This window comes from Apteryx rowi, unplaced genomic scaffold (assembly GCF_003343035.1).
Source record: "Apteryx rowi isolate R43461 unplaced genomic scaffold, aptRow1 scaffold_345, whole genome shotgun sequence".
Classification (NCBI taxonomy): domain Eukaryota; kingdom Metazoa; phylum Chordata; class Aves; order Apterygiformes; family Apterygidae; genus Apteryx; species Apteryx rowi.
In genome coordinates this window covers 168,043-192,806 of record NW_020449919.1, presented here as the reverse complement: position 1 = coordinate 192,806, position 24,764 = coordinate 168,043, and the positions used below count along the sequence as shown (strand labels likewise).

General features: G+C 37.1%; 1 protein-coding gene across 10 annotated transcripts in view; it reads left to right on the top strand.

Moving 5' to 3' along the window:
* The window catches only part of SLF1 (SMC5-SMC6 complex localization factor 1), a 37,923-nt gene extending 25,427 nt beyond the window's left edge, over window positions 1-12,496 (top strand). For 9 of the 10 annotated variants that reach the window (XM_026072637.1, XM_026072641.1, XM_026072635.1 and 6 more), the window contains 7 exons: window positions 432-579; window positions 2,751-2,896; window positions 4,913-5,082; window positions 5,554-5,687; window positions 7,660-7,752; window positions 8,147-8,329; window positions 10,799-12,496. In XM_026072637.1, the coding sequence (XP_025928422.1) occupies window positions 432-579; window positions 2,751-2,896; window positions 4,913-5,082; window positions 5,554-5,687; window positions 7,660-7,752; window positions 8,147-8,329; window positions 10,799-11,301 (1,377 nt within the window). In that variant the 3' untranslated portion in view covers window positions 11,302-12,496. The remainder of the gene's footprint in view (window positions 1-431; window positions 580-2,750; window positions 2,897-4,912; window positions 5,083-5,553; window positions 5,688-7,659; window positions 7,753-8,146; window positions 8,330-10,798) is intronic. The other variant, XM_026072640.1, reaches the window with a different exon arrangement.
* The last annotated feature ends 12,268 nt before the right edge of the window (window positions 12,497-24,764 follow it).

The window sequence follows — 24,764 nt, the reverse complement described above, 5'->3', positions numbered from 1 at the left end:
TCTTTAGGAAACGAGAATCCTAATAGAAGGGGGAGAATCAGATCATAAAGCAAAACAAAAGGTTAACTAACATAAATGCGGTACTTGAATTCCTACAGTTAAGCAAAACCTAATTCAAAAAGAAAGCCTATTTTGTACTCCTAACATTGATTCCATTTTGTATTTACATGACTATTTGTTTTAGAGTATATGTTTCCAAATAATTTGTATTTCTCCAATGCCAAATCTTAACTGATGTGGCATCAGTGGCATTTTTATTGACCAGGATGCAACAGTTGGCTTCTGAGCAGAAAAAAAAGCCAATGAAGAAATGATTTGGCAATACAGTAGGATTTTGTCTAAAGATAGTCTTTAATATTATTGCTAATATATTATCAATGTGAATTTGTTATATAATACTGGTCTATAAATGCTCTTTTTCTTCCTTTTAGGCTTTCAGACGTGAAATAGCTAATCTATTAAATGCAATTCTTGGAACTGTAGTGGAATATTGGATCCTCTCAGGTTTCCTTATGGACAGAAATGTGTTTCGTCAAGTAGCTGATGATTTGGCACAATACATTGCCATTTCATGTGATGGTGAGTGTTTGAAATGCATCTCAAAGTCTTTTAATCAGATAGATACACTGAAATCCTAACTAAAATCCTTGATTTATAGTCAAGTCATATTTTACGTTCTGTTGCAGCCTTTCAGTCTCATGGTGTGATATGTATTTATCCAAGAAACCATGTTTTATCTTCTGTATGCGTGTCCATGTGTGCGTCTGTTTGTCTCAAGCAAAATCCAAGTGGAACAGGCCTTCCTTTTAACAATCAGCTAAATAAATCTTAATAGGTTTTAATGTGAAATCAAGATTACCCAGTGTGAAAAAGAAAGAAAATACAAGTTCTGTGGAGCTCAGTTGTCAGTTTAGGAAGAGATTTAAGCATATCATAATAGGCCATAACTTCAGAGAGACAACTGGAGACACCTTAGCTAAGGCCAATTCTCAGATAAGACTTTAGCTTTTCACTCAACAAACTCAGTTTTCTTTGTTAAGGACACTTCAGCAGTAAGTCCAAAAGTTAACCTAAACTCTTTGACCCACACAGACTTCAAATGGAAACACGTCAGTATCTCATTCCAAATCCTTAGATTGCTAGCCAAAGCATTTGGGGAGAGGGTCTGGGAGGGGGAGTGATATGAATATCGTATCACTATTCCTCCTGTTCATTGAATAGGCTAGATAAAGAGGAATGCCACAACCCAAATGAACCATCATCATCCAACATGGAACCTCTGTTGACGTGTCTGTCCTTTCAGCAACTAGGGGAAGAGGAAACTAAAAAGACAAAAAAAAAATCATCTCAAGAAAACAGCTGAATGGTTTTTATTTCATTTTCAAACTTCATTTCCACCAAAGCTGGTTTTTTTTTCTTCTTTAATTTGAAATTAGGGGGAAGACTGTGATTCAGCTATTACACCTCTATGGGTATCTTGGTTTCAATCATCATTTTCTTTAGAGACAGGTGCAGACTTCATGTAAAGAGTTGTTGGCTTCTCCTACCTGGAAATTTGACAAGAACTGTCCTAAAAACATTCAACTAAAATCTTAGTCTCTAGACAAATAGTTGTACTGCAGTCTCACAAAAAGAAAATGATCCGAAGCGTTATAGCCTGCCTTAGAATCTTAAAAGGCCAGACCAGTTGGAACTTCATAGCTGAATGGAGCCTTTAGTATCTACAACTATTGCAACCTCTCCAAAGGATTTTCTAGCTTTAATAAACTGGGGAGAATGTTGTATATATATATCTAGTAAGACTTTCTCACTTGTCTGTTCACAAATGGAAAAGGATACTCTTTATGCTGTCCTTCACCCATTCAGAGCATTCACAAGAATAATGATCATAGTCTGGTTATAAAGAATAAAGATTCATTGACTTACTGATGATCACTGCCACTTAGTTCAGTCCACGGCACTTAAAGCCCAGAAAACTATTGCAAAATTCTTATAAGAATCTGTTAACCTTACAGGAGAAAACATCTGTACTTCTAAATCTTGTTCTTCTATTTTAATTGAGTCTATAGATCAGTTACAGAGGGAGCAGTTCTTAACAGAACAAAATAGTCCCTCAGTATAGTAAAGACTTTCCTCATCTTGGCAGACCTTGCTTTCCACCTGTTTCAGTGACTATTTTGACAAAATTCTTTTGCTAGAATCAAAATACAAAGATCAGCCTAAGAAAAACCAGCCATTTTGTCTCTTTAAAAAAAAAAAAGAAAAGAAAAAGGAGGCATGCCACACGTAAGCCTGACATAGGCCCACATTCTTCTACAATAGTCTGTTGCGTGTTTGTATATATTTTTTTTTTCTTTTTTTTTTTTTTAACAGTATGAAGTATTTGGAACATCAGAATGGTGTTGAAATCTGCTTAAGGTCACTCTTCATGTAGAATTTATAGATCACCCTGCATTACGCTGATTTCTTTGTTCACATTACATACATTTTATCTGAATCGTATTTGCATTGTTTCAATTGAAATTTTAAAGATGATCACTGGCATAACTTTTCCAAATAAATAATTTCCTTCTCAAAATCATGGTGCAACTTTTATATAATTATATTTAGAGCATTTTTAAAAAGTTTATTAATATAGGCAGTTTTGCCTTTTAAAATCTGATGAGCATTGTTTCAGAAACTGGACTCGTTATAAGATGATAACATACTCCGATTTTATGGCTTTTTTTTCCCCTTTTGCTTTTATCCAGACTTTTCAATACATGAATTAAAAACATTCATTTGTTCCATACCATCTCTCTGGCTTCAAATGTTTGTTGCAGAAGCAGTTTTTAAAAAAATATGTTTACAGAGGAATATACCGATTTCTACAGAACCTCTTTCTCTTCAGAAAATAGTAAGTAACTCTTGTACTCCTTAATAACCTAGCACACTTTTAAGTATGCAACAAGTAATAGATTCATGAAAGAGTCTTGAAAAACATCTCCTTTTGCTGTGGTTTAAGGTAATGCTTATTGCATACATCTTATTCCACCTGTACAAAAGCTCTACCACATTTAAATTGTTTTACCTGAGATCAGGGTTCAAAACAATGGTAAAATTTTTCCTGCCAAACAATCTGTAATACCTGTATGAATTAATCTGTTTACATGCAGGTAACGTGAAAAGTCACAGTGCAAACTTTCAAAAATTGTTTTTGATGTAAATACTTTATTGCAGTATTACATTTGTAATTAAGGAAAATGCCAAACATTGCATTATTTACCTTGGCTTTTTTTCTTCAGATTTTTTTAAAGGGGTAATTTTCTGTTATTCTGCTATGTCCAGGCAGTTGTTTGATGCAAGATTTTATGATTCTGAACCACAGGGAATTCCTGTAAATTTCTTCTCTTAAAAATTTTCTTCTACTTGCAAACTTCTTCCTGCCTTCAAATCACAATTTATGATAGTTGATGAGGAAATACACATGATGAAAATTGTGAAAGAAATTCTTGAAAGCATGACTGCTGGCAGGATGCAGACAAATCAGGGAGAGGATACAGTAATGACATGCCCTACCTTACAGTTGCATTTCAGTAATCTTAATACTAATGTGTAACCACAATATGGAATCTATCACTGTTTCTCTATGACCTAAAATTCTACAGGTGAAATCAAAGCAAGGCAACTTTACAGTTTCATACATTTTCTAAACAGAGGTTTCCCTGAATTTTATAGGAGCTTATTATGAACAGAGATCATTGTTTATCATACATGATGTTTAACCACAAAACAAAAGACTATCAGAAGTTTAAAAATAAAACAATTGTGTATCTAACATTTAACATGTTGTCAACACATACACAGTAGCAATGGCTAATTTTAATATTACCATCACTATCAATCAGTCTCTGCAACAAATTAAATGAAAATTTTTTGCAGTGTTTAAAACAAGTTGTTGGCCTTTTTATGGCTTTCCTTGGCTTTACAATTACCTTTCTCTTGTTCCATACGGGAAATATCAACTGTGAGTCGATTTTGCCAGCTCTCCTCACGTAACATCCTGTCAGTTAAGCTTTTCTGTGGGTTCCTTATAGTGCCCTCATACTCTCAGTTGGTGATTATACAGTGAGGGCATAAGCAAGGGGTCGCTCACCAGTTGCAAGTAGCCTGCAGACTCTGGTCTGTTAGATACTCAAAGCCTGTGGTGACATGTAATCTGCTTCCACCTCTGGCTAATCATTGAATAAGTCCCCTTACTGAACTATTTCCTGTGGTTTTGCCAAACTTGAACAACTTATACGACTTTTTAAAGAGAGGGGTAGAGGTAGATTGGAGCCTCTGAATTGCTGGAAAGAAGCCAAAACATCTGTGACATCCTAGGTTATCCTAACAGGCAGAGAGCACCTAAGAGGTAACTTGCTTGTTGTCTACACAAGGCCCACAGGCTTAGCCCAACCCTCATCTTAGGAGAGTGGTATTTCTTTGCCAAATTGCTCCCTGGGTTTGGAGCAGAAAAGCTTGTAAATACTTCCATTAGGTACCTGAGAATCAATTAGCTTTGCTGTAGGACTGCAGCTGTCCAACTCAACAGATCAAAATTTTCTCAGCTGCCAAAAAATCCCAAGAGAGAGGCCTAGAATTTCCCACTTTCTGGCTCAGAAAAAGCCTACTTACTTCTGAGGCCAGCATACAAGGGTGAAATATTGAGTAAGGTATGTTAAACCAGTAATATAGAAAAGATTGCAGAAGATGACTTTAAACCATCTATATACACAAACATCATTTAGGGATCATATTTTTGAAAACTTAGATACAGCAAGCTGTGAGTGGTGAGTGACTGCTTTACGTAAAGATAAAGTACAACAGAAGAAGCTCACTACATTTTAATTTACTGCATACATGATCATTGATAATGTTACTTTTGCAACAGGTCTGTTCCTATTTGCCTGCTTTAGGAGAGATAGGCATGTGTGAGACAAGGAAGATGGAGAAAGCAAAGAAAAAGAAAATAGGGCAATGGCCATGCCCTGAGTCTCAGAGGGCATTATTGATGCAAAATGTTGAAAAGCAGAACCAAGTCGAAGTGCTGCCTGATCTACCGTAAGTAATACCTATAACATCACCAGTTTCATTCTGCTTTGGGGGACAGCTTCTGACCTGACACATTTTTTGAACTTTATGTGACCTGTTTTGTTGCCTACAAATTAGGGAGACTGACAGAAAGCTCCATTGTACGCCTGTAACACCTCTGGGCTGGGGTTCCCCCTCATCCTCCATGTATGCAGACTGATATATTTTCCCAATATTAAATTTAATAGAGACACAGAGGGGTTAAACCATTCATAGAAATACCTTTAAAAAAGTTTAATTTTGCAAAATTTACTTTTATTACTGTTTTTAATACAGTTAAAAGACTCAGAAATTACATAATTAAGACATTTCAGAAATAACTCTGAAATGCATACATCTAAGTATAACATATATATGTGCTGTAGCAGTATTAAGTATATATACATTATCTTAAAATATACTATACAGATTTTAGATGTGTCCACTTTGCTGTCTTTTCAGTGAGTTATTCTTTAATGAGTGCCCTCCATTAGCAAAGAAGCTTAGAGCGAAAGCAGAAGTTGAGGTTTCATATGCCAAAGAGAATGGCTACCTTTTGGCTGAAGAAGTACATTTTTACAAGAGAAATATTAAAGGTATCCTGTTTATCTAATTTATGTTGAGAACTTTAAATGAGTAGAATCAACAGTTTCATGTTTAAAAATCTTGTCCTTATGGATGCTGAACTAAAATGACCGCTTATGTATGTCCAGGAAATATTTTCTTATGGCTCATGTTTCTTTTTTTCAATATCTGTTTGAAAGGAGGAATTGTATATATGGTGGAATAAAGCTTCCTTCTTCATTCCCCTCCCCCCAATATATTAAATACAGTGTACAGCTTGTGTGAGCTCATTCCAGCCCTGCCCGCCTTACTTTGCTAATCCACCTCAACCTGTGCTTGGTAGGATCAACGTCTTCTGATTTGAAAGTATAATTCAGTCTTCATCTTTTTCAGTCCTAGACATTTTGTGAACAAAGACTGAGGAGTATGCTATGTTACATAGCTGTGTTAAGCATATGGACTGTTTTCTTCCAGGCATTCAGCCCAGACTATGAAAGGCATTTGGCTTTTATCTTAGCTATACTGGAACCCAAGTACCTAAGGAATAAAACAGCACTGCAGTAATTCATTTGGGTCCCACTTGCTACACAAAATTAATAAAACATACTTTACATAAGGCTTTACCTGAACAGAATTATTTGCTAGAACTACTTTTTATCATCATCATCAGAAATTTACCTACATCATTTAAAACACAACTATATTAATAATGACACCCATGAGAAGCCTTAGAAAAAACTGGTGAAAGAAAGCTATGATCATTCAAAAAATTATAATCAGAATTGTGTCACAAACACTGAAGGACATAAAACCTCACCCTCTTTTGGGATTTGAGCGAGCTTCAGTAACAGAGCCAGACCATGCATTTTTATAATTGGTTCCTTTTCTCTTTATTGCTTTTGCAAGTAAAATTGATGTGAATTATTACATGCTGACTTTTACAAAGAAGAGTGAGCTGAAGGACTAGGGCAAAAAAAAACCCTGCTTTTTTTCCTATTCTTCCCCTGTCAAAATCATAAGTAATATCTTCTGCTGAAAAGAATGAGTATGGAGCTGACAGATTTACACAGTGAAAGTATTAATATAACAAAATATACCATGTTAATCTTATCACAAAGGCTGAGAGATTTAGCCTAAGATATTTTTCATTTCTAAGATGTTTGTTGCGTCATCTTTCACCTGGCATCAAAATTTTCCTCTGGCTCTTGTTCAAACCTAATCACTTAGTGAAAGCAAAATAGCATTTAGAATGGGTCTGAAGTTTTTATCATGCAGAAACTAATGGTATCTTTACCTATAAACAGCATTTGTCAGTTGCTAGCTGTTCAGTTTTTCACACTTACTTCAGCTTTACATGATACTAAGACTTGGGATTTTTTTTCCAGCGGATTTTCTCTCTCTCTCTCTCTTTTTTTTTTTTATTAAGACCCCCTCATTTATTTCTCTCTTTCACCCCTCCCTTGCTACTGTAGCCAAGTCAGACAGCCTATTGAGAAACAGCAAACCATCTGTTAACGGATTTGAAGTTCTGAATTATACTTGAGTGTGTGGAGGCACTCATGCTTAGCCAGAAACATTCATTTGAATTAAGCTATAAATGCTGTGTAAAAAGAACCATACATTTTAACGTAGGTTCATGAATAAATTTAAGGGAGGGCAACTGCACTCTAAAGTTTTATTGCTTCAAAACCCAGTATTTTTGGTGTTCTGTGATCACTTGGTGCTTTTATAGTGTGATTGAAGCTTTAAACCTTGAACTGGGGGGAGATAATTCCTGTGTTAAATCTTTTGCAGTACAATTTCATTGCTGGATCTCTGGTGGAACAGAAGCTCTGTGGGTTTTTTGAATTTTCTTAAAAGATGGTTAAACAGGACAAAGGAAAATCTTACTCATTATTGAATTTTCTGGCATATAGCCAGGTCTCCTAGTTCCATGCACTTTGATTATTTTCTTTAGTTGCTCTCTTGCCTAGTCTAGTGTAATCTATTAATTTTTTATGGTAGGCGAGACAGCCCTGCATAAAGCTTGCATAAGAAACAAAGTGGAGAGATTGATTCAGCTTCTCTCTTCCCCTGGAACAGACATTAATGTTAAAGGTAAGTTCTTCATTTTCTCTACAGAACTAAAAAATTAAGCCAGATAAAGAACTGTAATAATACCTATTTGAAAATAGAGTTTACATTTATAGTATGAAAATTGTCTTAATTATTTTAAATAACACAAAATCATGACTTTAAAGCAAAAATTGATGAAAGGCTAATTTATAACTAAAGTGTGTGGTAACACTCATCACATTTTCTACTATTTAGAAAAAGACATTTAATTTTTTTCTAATGTTTTTCAATTGAATTTCCTTTTTGAAATCACAAATTGCCATTGTAACCATAATGGATATTGAGTAGTAAAGTGTTTGGCTGTCTAATGAATTACAGTATTAACATTTTAGTACTACTTCTGCTGTTTTAAAACTTCCCTTGATTTATAATTCAGACTATGCTGGCTGGACGCCTTTGCATGAAGCCTGTAACCATGGCAGCACAGTGTGTGTCCGTGAAATTTTGCAGCGTTGTCCAGAGGTAGACCTGCTCAGTCAAGTGGACGGGGTGACTCCTTTGCATGATGCACTGTCAAATGGACATGCAGAAATTGGCAAGCTGCTACTTCAGCACGGGGGTGAGTGCATTTATGCTAAACTGGTTTAGGGAGATTATCCACTGTTCTGAGTCCATACGAAGTTCGTAGTGTTTTTCTTAATAGTTGCTTAAAATACAATGTTATTATAAAATATTTATTTTAAAACATTTTTAAGCCAGGCTGTTTTGGTCACAATAAAAATATTACTGTTTTCACACTTATCTTGATCAGCTGAATATGAAATTAACCAGGATTTTCACATTTTTTTCCAATATGGTAATGTTTTTATTCTGCATTTTACACCATATGTATTGTAACTATATTCTCCAAACTCATTAATGAAGATAAAGATTACCTAGTCACCAAGCAGTGCTAAGGATTTTCTTTTGTTTTGATCTATTTTTACCATAGCTTGCAAAAATAGATCAGTAATCTGTATATAATCATGTATTTCAACATAAATTTGTTCAGCATTTATTTAAATTAATGTGATGGTCTTTGAAGAACACAATTAGCTTGGTAATTAGTTTAAGAAAGGACTCTATATTGTAATTGTGATAACTGCTGTTTAGGGATAATAGTGGGAGGGATGCCTTAGTTTCTAAAAAAAGATATGTTGCCTCTTAGGCAGACACATGATAAATGTTTTGAACAATATTTTTCCTTCAGTGACAGGGTACATGTATCTTGTCTTGAAATATACTGTATCAATATAATTAACATGTTTTTAAAAAAGCAACTGCAAAGAATGGACTTGGATAGCAACTGCTTCGTTTACTAAAATTTGTGATATCCTTACTGTTGACCTACTGTGTCAATTTAATCTCTGTGCATTATATCTTGAGTCCAGATTTTTTCAAGACAAATCATTCCGCATACAGCCATAAGGCAAAAGAATGCACTGTATTTAGATGGCCTGTTACTTAATTAAGCTAGAGAAACAAAATTTTATTGCATTCTTGGCATAAGATCTCTGTATTTGCAGTCTTCTCCTGCCCTCTAAAGGCTATTTCTGTGTCTGTTGTACAAGCACCATCTCATAATCAATACATTCCTCTGCAGCTCTACCTCTGTGTTTGCTGAGCTTCAGTTCTGTGGCTCCCAGGTGTTTTATATATCTACTGAACCACGTATCTGACATGCCAAGCCAATACCTGGGCTCACTTCAATCGGTCTAAGTGATGCAATAGCCAATATTATAGTAAGCCCAGCTCCTCAATTGAAAATGGCATTGCACTGACAGATGTGCATTTTTTCTGGGCTGTTGTGAAGAATAGGCGGTGGATGATCCTGTTGTCCTAGGGGAAGAGATCTACTTGCGCTTGCATTCATCAAGGTTTTCTGGCAACTCTACAGGCTGCACGTACCCTTATCCTTGCCTTTGTCACACTCCGGGTTGTGGCCTGTCAAATAGCTGACAACACCATGGTAGAAAGTGTGTTACACATTCAGTGTGTATTTACTCAGCTCAATAATTTAGAGTAGAACCCTGCAATATCTTTTTACTTTTTTCCCTCTAAAAATGCTTCAACTTGCAAAAGTTAATTATTTTACATAATCAGAGATGAATTAAAACAGTACTGCTGTAATCACACTCTAATAATGGGTAATGTGGTGAAATGCCTCTTGTCATTAAAATATATTTTTGAAAATATATTCAAGTTATAAAATTGCATCATTACTCTATCATCATAGCCCAAATTCACATAAGACAATTTCTGTTGTGTTCTTCTATGATAATCAGCACCTGTAGTCTGTTAACTCCCTTCATTTTTTCTTACTGGTGTGGCATTTCATAAACTTATTAAGACAACTGCAAACTGTTTAAATATTAATAGCTCCATTGTACTAATAAAAAGGAAATATTAAAAAGAATCTAGTATAATCTGAACAGCTTAAACATTCCCATTTAATTACTTTATATCTATTTATTATAGTATTTAAATTTTGCCCTTCAGGAATCTGCTAAGAACAAATTTTGTAACTTAGTTGTTGAGGGAGACTAGGATTCCTGCCAAAACAGTTTATCTTGCTTCATAGCTTAGGACAAGGTCAGCCACACCATCCAGAAAGGTAAAATAAAGACCATCGTAATGAAATCCCTGTAATTTGGAGTCAGTTTCAACAAATATAGTGGCCTGTAAAATGCTTAATGAAATTTGACATCAGCAGTAACATTCTACTTTTATATCTTCTATATATTGCTACTTGAAATTTTAGGATAAGACACATCTGAATCTCTTTTCCATTTCTATGTAAATAATGTTTGTCTTTCAAACCAGCAAAATCAGTAAGAAAATTAAGGTAAAAATCCTAAAGAAACTGTTCTAAAGGTTCTCTCTACATCTTCTAGATTGTATTGTAAATATGTGACCCATCAGTTGCATCAACATAACTTAGTACAAAAAGGAATTTAAACGGACTCCTAGCTGCTGGCAGAAAACAACCCAAAATCTTGTTCAACTGCCAAACTGAATATGCTGTTACTATTGTTTGTTTTTCCTGCAGGACCAGTGCTTCTACAGCAGAGGGACTCCAATGGAAAATTGCCACTGGATTATGTTGAGTCCCTACCAGTAAAACAAGAACTTTTGAATATTGTTCATCCAGAAGAGACAATTGAAAGCTTCTGTGAGCGCACAGAACAAGACTTCCACAGTCAGCAGATAGAACTGTGGTTAATTTTATTTAATAAGATGCTGCTAAATTTTTGTTCAGTTTATAATCTGTCTTCACCCTTTACTTTAGCTCTCAGAGAGGCAGCCTGTTCAAATACACTTCCAGTAATGGCTAATGATGACTCTAAGTTGAAAAATATATTTTCTGCTGATTGGTTAGTAGATACATATCTTAGAGAACTAGAAACTTTTCAAAAGCTTCCACAGTTTCTTCAAGAAATACCTGCAAACATGATTGTTTTTTCTGGAGAACAGATGAAGTCTTTATTAGCAACACTGGAAACGATGGCAATGGCAAATCAGCTCTCTACTTTACATCTTTTCAACAATTAACTTCCAAGCCAGTTCCACTGGTTAAGTCTTGACTGTTAACCATTGGTATTGGGCTAACATTATTTTTGTGGCAACTAAGGAAGTAGAAATTTCACAGCCCTACATGAGACCATAGTAGCCTCCCATGATATCAGTACTTCCACTAATGGAACCTGGAAGTGAGATGCACTGATCCAGTGCGTTTTTTTAGCCAAAACTTTTCCAGTGCCAATGCCTTCTAGTTGTCAGACAGATCTGGATGTCTGTGATGACCTCAGGAGGGTGCTATGTCATTTGCACTAAGTTAAACTTTGCTTTTTCTGTCCTGGAAATCTTTGTTACCACTCCTGTGCCTTAGTCCACTTTGGCTTTCAAAGGTAGCGATCCTGAAGTTACCTGAATTTGACACCATAAGAGCCACTTTTCCTTACAAGTGTATCCTCTAAACTAATCCTCTAACCTAATTTAGGATTGTGTGCTACATATTCTATCAGATGGTCCTTTTAATTAATTAAGAATAAGAGAAAATCCTGCTTTGTTCTTTAAAGGTATTGAGGCTCTTGAGGCAGCTGAACTGTATAATACTGCTGAATAAGAAGGCTGGGAATGGGAAAGAGTTACATGTTTTGGAGAGCTCCTGTTGCACATCTCTACAGCAATGAATACTCTCCTTGCCTTGCATCTTTGTATAAATCCAGGGCCAAATGCAGTTCAGACTAGGGTCTGAGAAGAGACAGACTTCTAAGGGGAAAAGAGAAGAAAACGCTGCTTTAGAATACAGATATTTCATTTTTTTTAATGGATTCAATAATAGATTAGGAATAATTTAAAATTTTAGCCTTCAAAAGGAAAGTACTGATAAGTAACATTTCCAATTGCAATTCTTATGTAATAGCAATATATAATATTTAAAAAAGAACCCTAAAAGAAAGGGTGTGGATAATAGCTGCTTCTGAAATTGATGTTGCTTGACTAGAGGGAATAAGTTACATTGATGCAGCTGGCTTGCAGCACATTAAAACTTCCATTTCACCTTTCTGCAGCAGAGATATATGATCTCATAGCAATTAATCCACTGGAGATGCTCAGACTGGTTTGGTCTTGGAACCAGATCTTCATTACAAATGTTCAGTGTTTATTAATGACTGATTATTGTTTTTTTACATGCATGCAGAACAGCCTGCTCTAATAAAGTAAAGGGTCAGCTTATACTGGATTTGTTTCTGTTTGTGCACTTCTGATTTTCTGCGATAAGACAATTGGAGTAAGAAAGCAACACCAAAAGCCTTTGTTGTATGTGAGATGGACTAAAAACAAACTTCAGTGTTGCTTGTTGCAGGACACGATGAAAGAAATACTATCTACATACTTTCTAAGGAATGCAAAATGTGCAGATAAATTGGCAATATTTAAGTTTTCTTTAATTATGAATTTGATAAATAATTGAGGACTTAAAAATAATTGGGACTTGGAAAACTACAGCAAGAAAACGCTGGTGGATCTGGAAAGGCAAGCGCTTCAGAATATTCATATCTATTCTTAATGCAATATATTATTGATACAAATGAAAGCAACAAAAGCATTATTTTGGTCTGATAAAGAGATGATTCTGTTAAATCCAAGTTATTTTCTAAAAATATTTGCTATAATGTCATTCAGAGGAAAAAAAAGACATCTATCATTTATAAGTCCTACTTATCTATTTAAACTAATCTCAAGTACATCTCTCCAAGATACTGTAAAGAAAAGAACATATGCTAAATTAACATTATTAACATGGCAAAATTAAACATTCAAAAGTTTGCAAATGTCAGAATTAATATTCCTCATGTAACACTAACTTAAATATCCGGTGGGTATGCATTGCGAGTCCTTAATTATATGGTGACACTATTTTTCCCTAATGTTCTCTCACTTTGAATAAGGATCATGTATTGAAAAACTCCCTGACCAGTCCCAGGTTACACATTTGAGTTCCCATTTGCAGGGAGAGCCTATGAAAGTGATTTTACAGCTTTTTTCCCCAATTTCTGCGTCAGGAAACCTTCTGGAGGTAGATCTTTCTGCATCATTCTAGCAAGCACCTTGTCAAGAATTGAAGGAGTGCTTCATATTTGAGTTAAAATTTGTTGTGAAGCTTCTTAAAGAAAAAAAAAACCTTTCCTGTTATCTCCTAGTTACACTCCTAACAGAATTCAGAATTATGCATATACAGTTTTGTATATATTCAAGGTTGCAAACTCCATACCCTTAATAATCTTAATTTTATGTTAAATAAGACTGCAATATACCTATGTGCTTTATCCAATTTATTAGGGAGAACCTCTTTTCTTTCAAAATAGCAAATCTTGCCTGTTAAATCACAATTGCAATAAAATCAGATCTGTTAAGTGTCTGTTTTTAAAGATAAGGTTTTCTTTCTTGATATGCAGACTATTTCCCACTTTCTTAGTTAAAAACCAAAAAAATCAAGCCAACTAACCCCCTCCCCACCCCGCACACACCTTTTTTTCTTTATATGCCCATTTCACAAGCCCACGTGCTTCAGAAGCACAAACTTACATCTTCATCCTCAACCAACCAAAATGTTTTTCCCAGGCATTTTTACAATTCTTTAGTACTCTCCACTTTCTGCAAACAGTCTGAGAACCTCAGTTTTTCACATGTATCAAATGTTGCCCAGACAGGAGTGTGAACAGTGGCAGTCAGCTGCACCATACCTGGGGGCAACAAAACAGAAGGTACGAGTACACTGGGATATGCAATCAGTAATTATCATGGCATGCAAAGATGTTGCTCAAACTTCAGAACCTGCCAAGAAAAAGTTGTCTTAGACCAAATTTCAGTGTTATATTTTCCCTGATGCACATTGTTTGTTTCACGTTACTGCTGTTATTCAACAGAAGCACATCAGTCTATGTGCAAAAATCTCCGAGACATTTTACAGAACCCATTTTGATCCCAAAGGGTTTCACTCATTAGCAAACAAATCACTAATACCAGCATACTAAGAGTCTGGGCTCCAGAGTTTTGTTGCTGCTGTGTTTTTGTTTCGGAGCAAAGTGCTCCCTTGTACTATTTAAATATTCCTGCGGCTTCAATAACTACTGAAAGTTTGTGTCGCCTCAAAAGGCAGTTCAAACCTCAGTGCCTGAGCTCCTTTCGTTACAACAGCTAAATCTAAATTGTTCTGAAGCTCCTCCTGCACCACCTATGACCTTGACTGATGCTAAATTACTGCATTCAAAGAGGGCAGTATCACAGATGCCTTATGCAGAGTTCATAGCAACCCTCCGGCTCCTTTCACTACTCCTTTGCCCACATATTCGAGGACCACGCTGAGCCATTTTGCCTTAGCATCACACCAGGCTCCCACGTGCTCAAGAGAGTCTCCTGGACGCAGAGTCCTGGTTAGGTAGGTACAGCCTCCAGCCTGGGCTCCTAGGGGCAACTCGCACAGGCCCCAGTAAGACACAATTTGTTTACAGATCGCCCAGATCAATCTGGGTGAGCGGCCATCACCGTTTCACCACCTCACGTGCCACCTGCAAACGTAAACAGGGATGACTGCGTATTTGCACCACTGGTGAAAACTGCAAGGCTGAGCACCAATCCCACCGGAGCACCGTGAGAAACGTTCCCCGTTCAGTGATTATTCCCCACTGAGCGCTGCTTCAAATCTGTCAGATACCTCCTTTTTCATCTGTTAACATGCACACTAAGTGGTTTTATCCTGTATTAATCATCAAAACTGCAATCCTTACAAATTCATAGATTTATCATATTTACCCAGACTTGAGATGATGCTTCTTCAGGAAAACCGTTCTAAAAGATACATTTCGCAAAATATTCATCTCTGATCTCATATTCGAATAAAGGTATCAGTGCAAATTTATTTAATTTATCAACCAAACTTGTAATCTCTGTGAAAAAAAAAAAAAGATTCTGGTTTGTCTAGCAAGTTGTTTTAAGTCAGGATATCACTAGATACTATTCTAGTAGCATATATTAGACAGTTCTAGAAATGTAAAACACCTCCTTTTAGGAAAAAGATGAACTGAGTAATATTTAGTGGAATTTGTCCTGCAGGCAGGCAGGAAATCCTTGTAGAACGGATGAAATGTTAAAGCTACAGGACTCCAGTAACACTAGCTGCATAGGCATCTGTGAACCAGGTGTTCCGAGAGCATGATAAAATGCTTCCAAAAATAACTAATTAGAAATATTAAAAACCTCTATCTGCCTAAAGCTGATGATAATATAAAAGTGGAAAAATAGACTGTTTTATTGGTTGATAACAACATTAGGAATAACGATTATCTTCCACATTCAAAGAGACTGCTGGCTAGAGAGGGAAGAAAAAAGAAGAAAAAACAGTGCAGAAGTACTATACAGAAGTCCAGTTAAGGAATTGAGATCCAACTTTAGGGTTCTTTCAATACAAGTTTCATTAATCTTTCAGGAGGGCTATCTTATTGATGTTGGAAAATTGTCAACAATCTTGAACGTAGGAGGAGTGAAAATAATACACTGAAAGCCTGAACAGTCAGCGTCTACAACTGTTAAGAGTGCTGACACAGGGAAGTTTGCTTTTGTGGCTTGTCGCTTACAAACAGCTGAAGTCTAATTATTCTGTAATTCTTGTCTTACCTAAATGAGCATGTATACATTTGCTAAATGTCACAGGTTTTCAGTGGAATCATGTAAAGAAGATTTCATTCTTGTTTAACTGCCAGTGCACCTAAATCGCATTGCTTTTGTATTTAAAACTAGTGCATGTTTTGCTAAGATATGTAACCATTTATATACCAGCTTAGCTATAACCAGTGATGCTTTTGAAAAATGAGGGAAGGCAAAGCTAATTAGTTTAATGCTTTTTTTTTTTTTGAGATCTATATTAAAAAAAAATCACATAAAATCTAAATGCAATCTGAATAGTTTAGCTTGTTTATTTGTCTTAGTTGTCCATTCAGTCTTAAAATTTAACATTTGCTATTCCTCACTAAGGCTCCAACTCTGATTTTTTTAATGAGGTTTTATTGTGCTATCCTATCTATCCTAATATGTACATTATGCCTCTTGAAATTTTCCTCTGAGAACAAATATGATCTGGCAGCTTGAAGTGGTCAACCAATCATCACTTCAAGCTTTTCAAAGCACACCTGCTCTGTGTGGGGGACATGCTATCTATAATGGCTCTTAAACTAAAAATTGAACTTCCTATGGATACCGTGTGGATTGATGATAACATATCTTCTCTATCAACCCCTTCTGATTTTAGGAGTGCTTATAGAACATGAAGAATTACTTGTTCCCTGATGGGTCTTTTCAAACTCAACACAAAAAAGCAGGGAGGGAACTGATAAGATTAAACGATGGGTACAGTTATCAAAGGCTCTAGCACAGCTCTATTTATAGGGAGTTCACTACCATTACTAAATTAAGGTGGTTTTTTTTTTTTGACAAATCCAGAAAAATTCTTTCAAATGCATATTGTACCACAGCAGCTATCAGGTTTAAGAGAGAAAGCTTTGATATGGTGTTATCTGGTTTGCCTACAGCAAATGCTAGCCACTAGTAAAATCGATAGTTTACTGGTCTGTCCGAGGGTGCTGTCTCGGCCTTCCAAAGGGAAAAGCATGAAAACTTCCACTTCTGCAGACTGCAAATAGGTAAGCAGACTGCCATTTGAAATGTTCCCCTTTTATAAATTGAAGCACAATTTGTTTTTCTCAGCCAGGGCAGAGTTCTGAAGTAAAGGCATGTAAATACCAGATTAACAGGAACACAGGGAGCCGCTAGCAAGCGCCGGATCCAAGCAAGAAGTCGCAGGCCGCCTTGCGCGTGGGCCACCGCAGGCTCCAGCAGGGCTGCTGTGCCGCCACCCAGGGGAGCTGGGGGCCTCCAGAGGGGAACGAAGCAGCCAGGGACGCAAAAGGGGAGCTCTGGAAAGCTGGCGTGCCCAGTAGACAAGTTCCCACTGGTGGCCAGATGGGGCATGCGAGGGGAGCAGCACACTTTAAACTTGGTCACCTACTCAGGGCAGGAGAGAGGCCATCATCCATGGTCTGCAATTTTCTCGCCAAAGTGGATACCTACATGACACACACTTTCAGAAAGCAGAAGCAGGATTATGCTTATCTTTCCAACTGTGCAGTGCCCCAGAACCCTAAATGGGCCAGAGGATCTTCTCGAGGGAGGAGACATAGGATATTTTTCTCCTGCAGGAGTTCACATGCACACTATTGTCTCTGCAGTAACTACATGAAAATTATATAAATATTTATCAGTTTAGTTATAAGTTCTGTTCCTCACTGAAAGTATTACCCTCGAGGCCATCCATCTCCTGCCTCTGCTATCTCTAGTACAAGGAGCCTTGAATTTTCTCATCGAGCTACAGCTGCAAGAGGATCAATCCCGTAATTAGGTCCCCTCTTCCTTCCCTCCCCTCCCATCTGAACAGCCTCACGTCTGACAGATCATTCTTCTAGGAAATACACAGTGTGAGGTTGAGTGTCCTCTGGCTAAAAAGAAAATAAAACCCAGGCCTCCCCTCCATCTTGGGCAAGCACCATGCCCACTACACTTTAATATTAAAGGAAATCATCATCATCACTGTCACCTCCCACTAACTCTGTCAGACCAAGGCCTTCAGGAAAGAAGCAGAGCGCCTCAAGCAACGTGGCCTAAATGTGAGAAATGTGAAGAGTTGAGTGTGTTTATCTGTCAGGTGCAAGGGAGGATTGGAAGCAAAACAGGTAAATCTTTTCTGGAGATAAGATTAAAAAAAAAAAGAAAGAAAAGAAGAAGAAAGAAAGGTATCTAGGCATCTACAGAGTTAAGGTGCTTCACACTGGGTGAGCTTCACAATATCTGAGCAATGACCTTGACTCTGGGCTGAGGTACCTGCACTCCAGCACCCTTGCTGAAGCTGACCTTTGCTCGCTGCAGGTAGACACCTTCCCTACAGCTACAACATAAACAACTTTTGCATGCTGAATTCAGGGTCTGAGCAGACATCCCTTTTAGCTGCTGCCTCCTGCCTCTGTTAACATAGCTAGATTTTTTTCTGATGCAGCAAGCCTAGAAAAGCTTTTACAATTTATGAGAAATTTACAGTATTTTATCAGACCATATGGAAACATGGTCTTTGTTTTAAAATAGCTATTATACGAGATTGCCTTTCCCATTCAGGTTTTCTTTGATGAATGGGAAGTACAAAAGATTTTATGCTGCCAACTCCTCTGCATAACCCTTTGTTAGGATTTCAGACGGGGGGTGGGTGAGAGGATGCATTCAGATCTGCTCTGAACCTTGCCAGTTTTTCAGCCTTCTCCCTCTTCCACCATTCAGAAGACATTTGCTTTTGAAGACCGAACATACACTCTAAAAAAGTTCTCCAATGCAATGAGCTACTCATCCACCTGCCCACTCCAAGCTATTCACATTTCTATGCTGACTTCCAACCAGATAACAGGTTGCCCCTCTCAGAGGCACCAACTGCACTCTTACCCGCCCACCTCTTCAGTTCAACCCCATCCCCTGGCTTAACTAGACCAATTATGGGTTAAGAATGAAAGTTTCTTTCCTCATTTAATTGCAGAGTTTATTATACGGAGTCTACACACGATGCATCTTGTTCTTCATTTGATGCTTAAACACCTGCCTCTGGGAGTAGGCTGAACAGGTCTGAAATGGAAAGACAAGCTGTCAAATACATTTCACTGCTGAATGTAAGGTCTGAGAAATTATTTTTAAAACAAATTATTTGGACATAATACCAGAATTTGGGTATGCTTTTCATCATTGAATTTAGTCACCAGATGAGAGAATTTGGTGTGAGAGATGTGTGGCGTTTCCTTGTTACATGGGTATAAAACATAAGGTGAAAGGTTATTGTTCAGCATCAGAGCTGAACGTTCACCCTGTAGGGGTCTGTGCAAATGAACTAAAATAAAATATCAGTATAGAAACTGATATTTTTAAAAGCTCAGAACTTGTCAGGTAGCTACAGCAATGTATGCCACATTTCCTCAACTGTGCATTCAAAGCAGAAAGAGAGTTTAATGCTCAGGATGAGACAGAGAAAACCCAGGAAATTCAAAATTAAGGCTGAGAGTTTGTCCTTCACTCGCACAATTGCCATTTTCCTTTTTTTAAATTGGTAATTTAAATTAATGCTCACGAAACGCAATAAAATAATGCACCAGCCTGAGACAGGGCAGCAGGGCAGACGTTATATAAACCTCTTCATACAAACATAACAGCGCACCTAATGCCTCATTTGTTATAACCCTGCTCTTCTAATCTTGGTTACTGTCAGCTGTACAGAGCTGCTGTGGCTCCAGGGATAGCAAACATCAAGCTCACAATTCTCTCTACTCTCAATAATACGTGAGCACAATTTCCTACCAATGACAGGTTGGTGCAAACGCACTGCATGACTCCGGATCCTCTCTTCACCTCTCCCTTTGCTTTATCGTAACTTAAATCAAAAGGTAAATAGAAACCCTAGCTTTAAATTTCCTGGCAGTTGACAGTTTCAGCATCAACCGTAAGTGTCAACTACCTAAAAAAAAATTCATTTCTTTCTAAAATGCCACGATTTGTTCTGGAGAGTGTCCGGTCAAAGTGCAGCCTCCGCATTACCCTGTAGAGAAAGAGGCCAAACTGCAAAAATCATAGCACTGTATTTAATTATAAACCCTAAGACTAAGAACAGCAAACTCCACAGGAAAAAAAACTTTTCCATGATGGAGAATTCAAATAACCCACACTTTGCTGCAACTGACTGCTTTAAACACAGCCCCCTTCACAAACTACAGGTTTTCAGTTTTGCTATGGCTTTTTCTTAATTTTTCCCCAAATCAGATGCCCATTATGATTTGATTCTAGGCATACAGAGATACAAATTTCTTGACTGGAGTACAGCAAAACTCAGAATCAAGAAACAGACAGTAAGATGCATATACATTACCGAAATGGTTATACAACTTTCAGAGAAGGATTTTCTTCCTTTTATTCCTCAAATGTGAATTTTAATTTCTTGTATTTTTCATTTCTGGATTAACTTTCATGAGGAACAATTCCAAAACATTTCACAGCCAACCTGCATCCACCACTGCAGTAAAACCACACAGAGCAGCAGAAAAGCTGCAGCACAGACACACAACACAGGCAGGGCCGTGTTTTTGTTGAGATTCCACAGAGGGGATACTCTATGTGCCAAATTTAGTAGCCCTTTTGCACTTTAGTAACATTTGCATGTCAGAGACTTCAGCCAACAAGTGCTCTAAAAACACAGCAGTCTCTACCCATTGGTCTAAATATCTGTTCCACAGAGCCTATAACCGACGCAAAGATGACACATAATTTTTTTTCTAGCTCTTTTCCAAGATACCACCTGCTCTTTCCAAACTTGTACATCGCCACAATGAACCGCTGCAGTTGAACTTTTAGATAAGCCATTTACTTTTAGAAATGTACTGCATAAAGACTTTTGTCCTTTAAGTGAAACCCAGTCTTTGAAAACATTTCTGCAAGAATTAGAGCTATATTTGATAGTCATTCAACCTACAAGTAATTTTTTATTTAAATAAAGACCTTATAATATAAATCAGGCCTTACATAGCCTAAGTCTCAACTGGTGGCACAGGCCTCATGCAGTCCATATATCTCAACAGTCCTCCACTAGTTACCATGCATGAGCTATGCCTTCTTGCTATAGTTCAACGTCACAGCAAATATATCTGTGCTTAGTATGTGCAAAACATACCGTATCTGTGCCCAGTAGGGCGTTTTCTCATGACTGTGCCCCTCTAACAGGTCTCTTCCTGATTCCTCCTCCCCAATACACTTGTTTAGGGGACCTCAGCTTTCTGCTGAGCTTGGGGAATGGAAGTGTAGCTTAGAGAAGGAATTGCTTTAGTCTCCAGGGCCTTTTCTCCTGACCAAGCCATTACCTCATGCTTGCCAACAACGACTCCTAAAGATACGAGCAGGACTCTGTCAAGCTTGTTACGTGTCTCAGGGCTAGCAATCTTGGGGGAAAAGAAAATAGCTTTTGCTTTTGTTACCACATTTGTTTAGGAGGCAGAGAAAAATCTTCCTTTATATAGTAACTCAAGGACAGACACACACTAAGTTAGTTAGTTTTTAAATGTAAACTGTTGGAAGTGAGAGARATGGTCAGTGTGCTTAAACATTAATTAAAGAGGCCAGCTCTATGATATTACAGAAACAAAATTGGAAAAAGAGATCCTTTAAAGAGATTTCCTAGTACCCTAGTTCAGCAAAAAGCCAGTTTTTCCACTTACCTTTCGGTGAGAAGGTGGTAGAAGCTCAGAGGAGTCTATGGGAGCTGAGAGCAAAGGCCTGATTGCCCAGGTGGTGCACATGAAAACAGCACAGTCCCATGCAGCTGAGGAGTTTTGGCCAGAAAGTGCCAGCTGTGTTAAACTACCACCATTATGGATTAGTTAAACCACATTCCTCCTTTCTTCCAGTAATAGCTAGGAACGGCATAATACTAATGGCATAACATTTGTTTGATATTTTCATTTTCTTTTCAAAGTTCTCAAATTTGTGGCAATCCTAATGACACTTATTAAATAAAGATGGGAAGCTCTTGAATTTCAGCTAATGTTCTCTTCATTGCAACTGTTCAATACTTAACACTTCATACAAATTTGACCATGTTTTGCACTAATTGTTCAATGTGTTCGCCTTTTCTTACTTTGCTGCTTTTGGCTGGGGATGCTTCTTTATCAAGAGTAGATCTAAAAGGTCCTGCTTTTTTTTTGTAACATTCCTACAAAAAGATCACAAGTAATAATGAACAATTATGCAGAGTAAACTTTTTCGGAACAGATCTTTATGTCACGTATAGCAGGTCAGAAAACATCAACTTATTAAATGGCTCCAGATAATATTAACCAGCATTCTTTAATCAAAAACATTAATGATCAATTCTGTAGCCTTTTATTTAATCATCTTCTGTAATTTAATTAAAGTCTGACAGGGAAAAAGCAGTTTTGATTATTTTGATTATATTAAAATATTTATTATTATATGAATAATAGTAAGGGTTCTAGACTTTTCTATAATGCAACATGAAACAAAGAGAAGTTTTACCATTTAAATTTTATTCTGTACTAGGACTGACGAGAAGAGAAACATAGCTGTATTTTTTTTGCCCTTTTTGTAAAAGGATTCCATTTAAATCTGTCAGAATTTTAAATTGGACACTCAAGATACATTGATGTGCAATTTGTCCAATTCAAAATACAGCTAAAATCTTACATTCTTTGAGCATTAAATTCTTACAGAGCAAAATGAAACTATCGAGAAATACAATGCCCTGTGCAATGGATAGTTAAAGATTTACTTTTTCCACAATGATAGTTTGTGAAAAATGTTTTTTTTAAAGTCATTACTATATTGATCTAAAAATCTTAATTTTAGAAACATACCTTCTCTTGATTGATTGCTGTGATAAGAAAGAAATAGAAAACTTCTAATGCCTCTTGCAGCAAAAAGGATCTAACCTCCTGATCTGATGACCTGACCTATACTTGTTCACATCTTCTATGGTTGGCAACAGCTGTGCTACATGATTTTTTATTATTATTTTTGGAGGGGCTGCTTTAGGGGAATGGATGTGTTCTGGTCAACTGAGGCAGCTCTCCATATTTTCAGTGTGGAGAAACGTGGAGAAATAGAGATGGTTTAGGACAGCTAAATTAGTTTCCTGGTATGAAGGACTCCTGTAAGATCTTCTCTTTCTCCACCAAGGGAGTGCTGAGGGAGAGCACGTCCTCAAGGTCAGCCCTCCTCAACACTCCTCTGGGCCTACCTGCACTTGCTTCAGGCTGCTCCTCACCCTCATTCCTTCTCCATCTCCCTTAACTCACTCACCAACTGTACGATGCTTTCAATCAGCTGCATTTCACCCACTTCTGGAAGTGAAAGAGTACAGAACCGTGTGTTTTTGTAAAACCTTCACATTTTTCTAGGTTTATGTCTGAAGAGCCCATTCTACTTGGGAGTACTGTATTTCTCCTCTCAGGAATGAGAAGACACTTTGATTAGGCAGAAGGTAATGTAAATCCAGTGTTTCATGCTGAAAAAGACCTATAATTGCAAATCTCTTTCACTCTGAAAGCTTTGTTTTTTCACCTTTGCAAGAGTTCAGAAAAATTCTGGAGGAGGAGATATTTGCTGAAAATTAGCAATTGCAGGTTTTTGGTGGGGGTGGGGAGAGGAGTTGCTAGCCTGCCTTCAATAGAAGCAGCTGCACAGTAATCTGGAAATTAGCCCAGTTGGGAGGAAAAAGTTTGTCTTTCAAAGAGAAGCAGGCAGAAATGGGAAGAAGTTTTTGTCTGCCTGTCAGCAAACTCCTGCAGCTGAGTAAGTAAAGGAGGTTTAGGTAGAAAGCGCTCTTCTGCTGCGAGATTGGGATCTCCTGCCGTTCATGGGAGTGCCAAAGGTTGCATCCTTCCTTGTTGCATCCAAATCCCTGTTGTGGGATTTTAATGCTTATTTATTAGAGAAAGAATTTTTCCTTTCTTTCCTTGCTTTGTGCTGTTGGAGTATCCTAGAACAAAATACTCTATTGCCATGTAGTATGTTTGCTTAGCAGATCTAAGAGCTCTTCTTGTCATTAAAACCTATGCTCTTAGGGCCACATTAGCAGATGCCTTGCTTTAGTATGCAGCCTTTGTAATTAATTTCTGAATATCCCACCAACATTTTAATTGCAACAGAAAAAAACCTACTTTTGTATTCCATTTGGATTTAAAATGCTAACTACAGCATAGTAACCCTTTCAGTTAAAGCTCACTGCTACTATGAAAAACATTTTTCTGTTCCTCACTACAAAGTGAAACCACTGTAAGCAAGCTTTGCACTCTGAGCTATTAGCGGCAACGTAACTGGAATCCCAAACCCCTCAAACAACCAGCCTCTGACAAATCTGTGTACTTTAACACTTACTTGAAGTGTGGACCCAAATTTATTCATTTTCACTGGATCAAAATGAAGTTGTTTAACTTTCTTTTCCTGAAGCAAAAAGAGTTTCTTGATAATGAGTTGCCTTTTTTCCTGATTGTTGATGAATGGACGAGTTGCCTAGGAATAATATGTCAGACAAATCTAACAGGCTTAGAAATTAACTGCAGAACTAATCAGGAAATGGAAGATACATTGAAATATCTACAGTATTACGCAGGGATATTCTGTAAAGATGCCTCTCACACAAAGCAGTATAGACAAATTTCAGAAATTGAAGATGGGTTCACAGAAAAATTATTAAAAATGTGATTTTAAAAATAACTTATTTTGTGGTGCAGGAGAACCATACTTAATCAAAGTGTGTTCTTAGTCAATGCTGCTTTTGTGCATTACATTATCGGTGAGATCTACTCTGAACAATTAAGGCATTAAAGTAGTTTAACTATTTTCAACAAAATGAGCTTCTTCTCCCC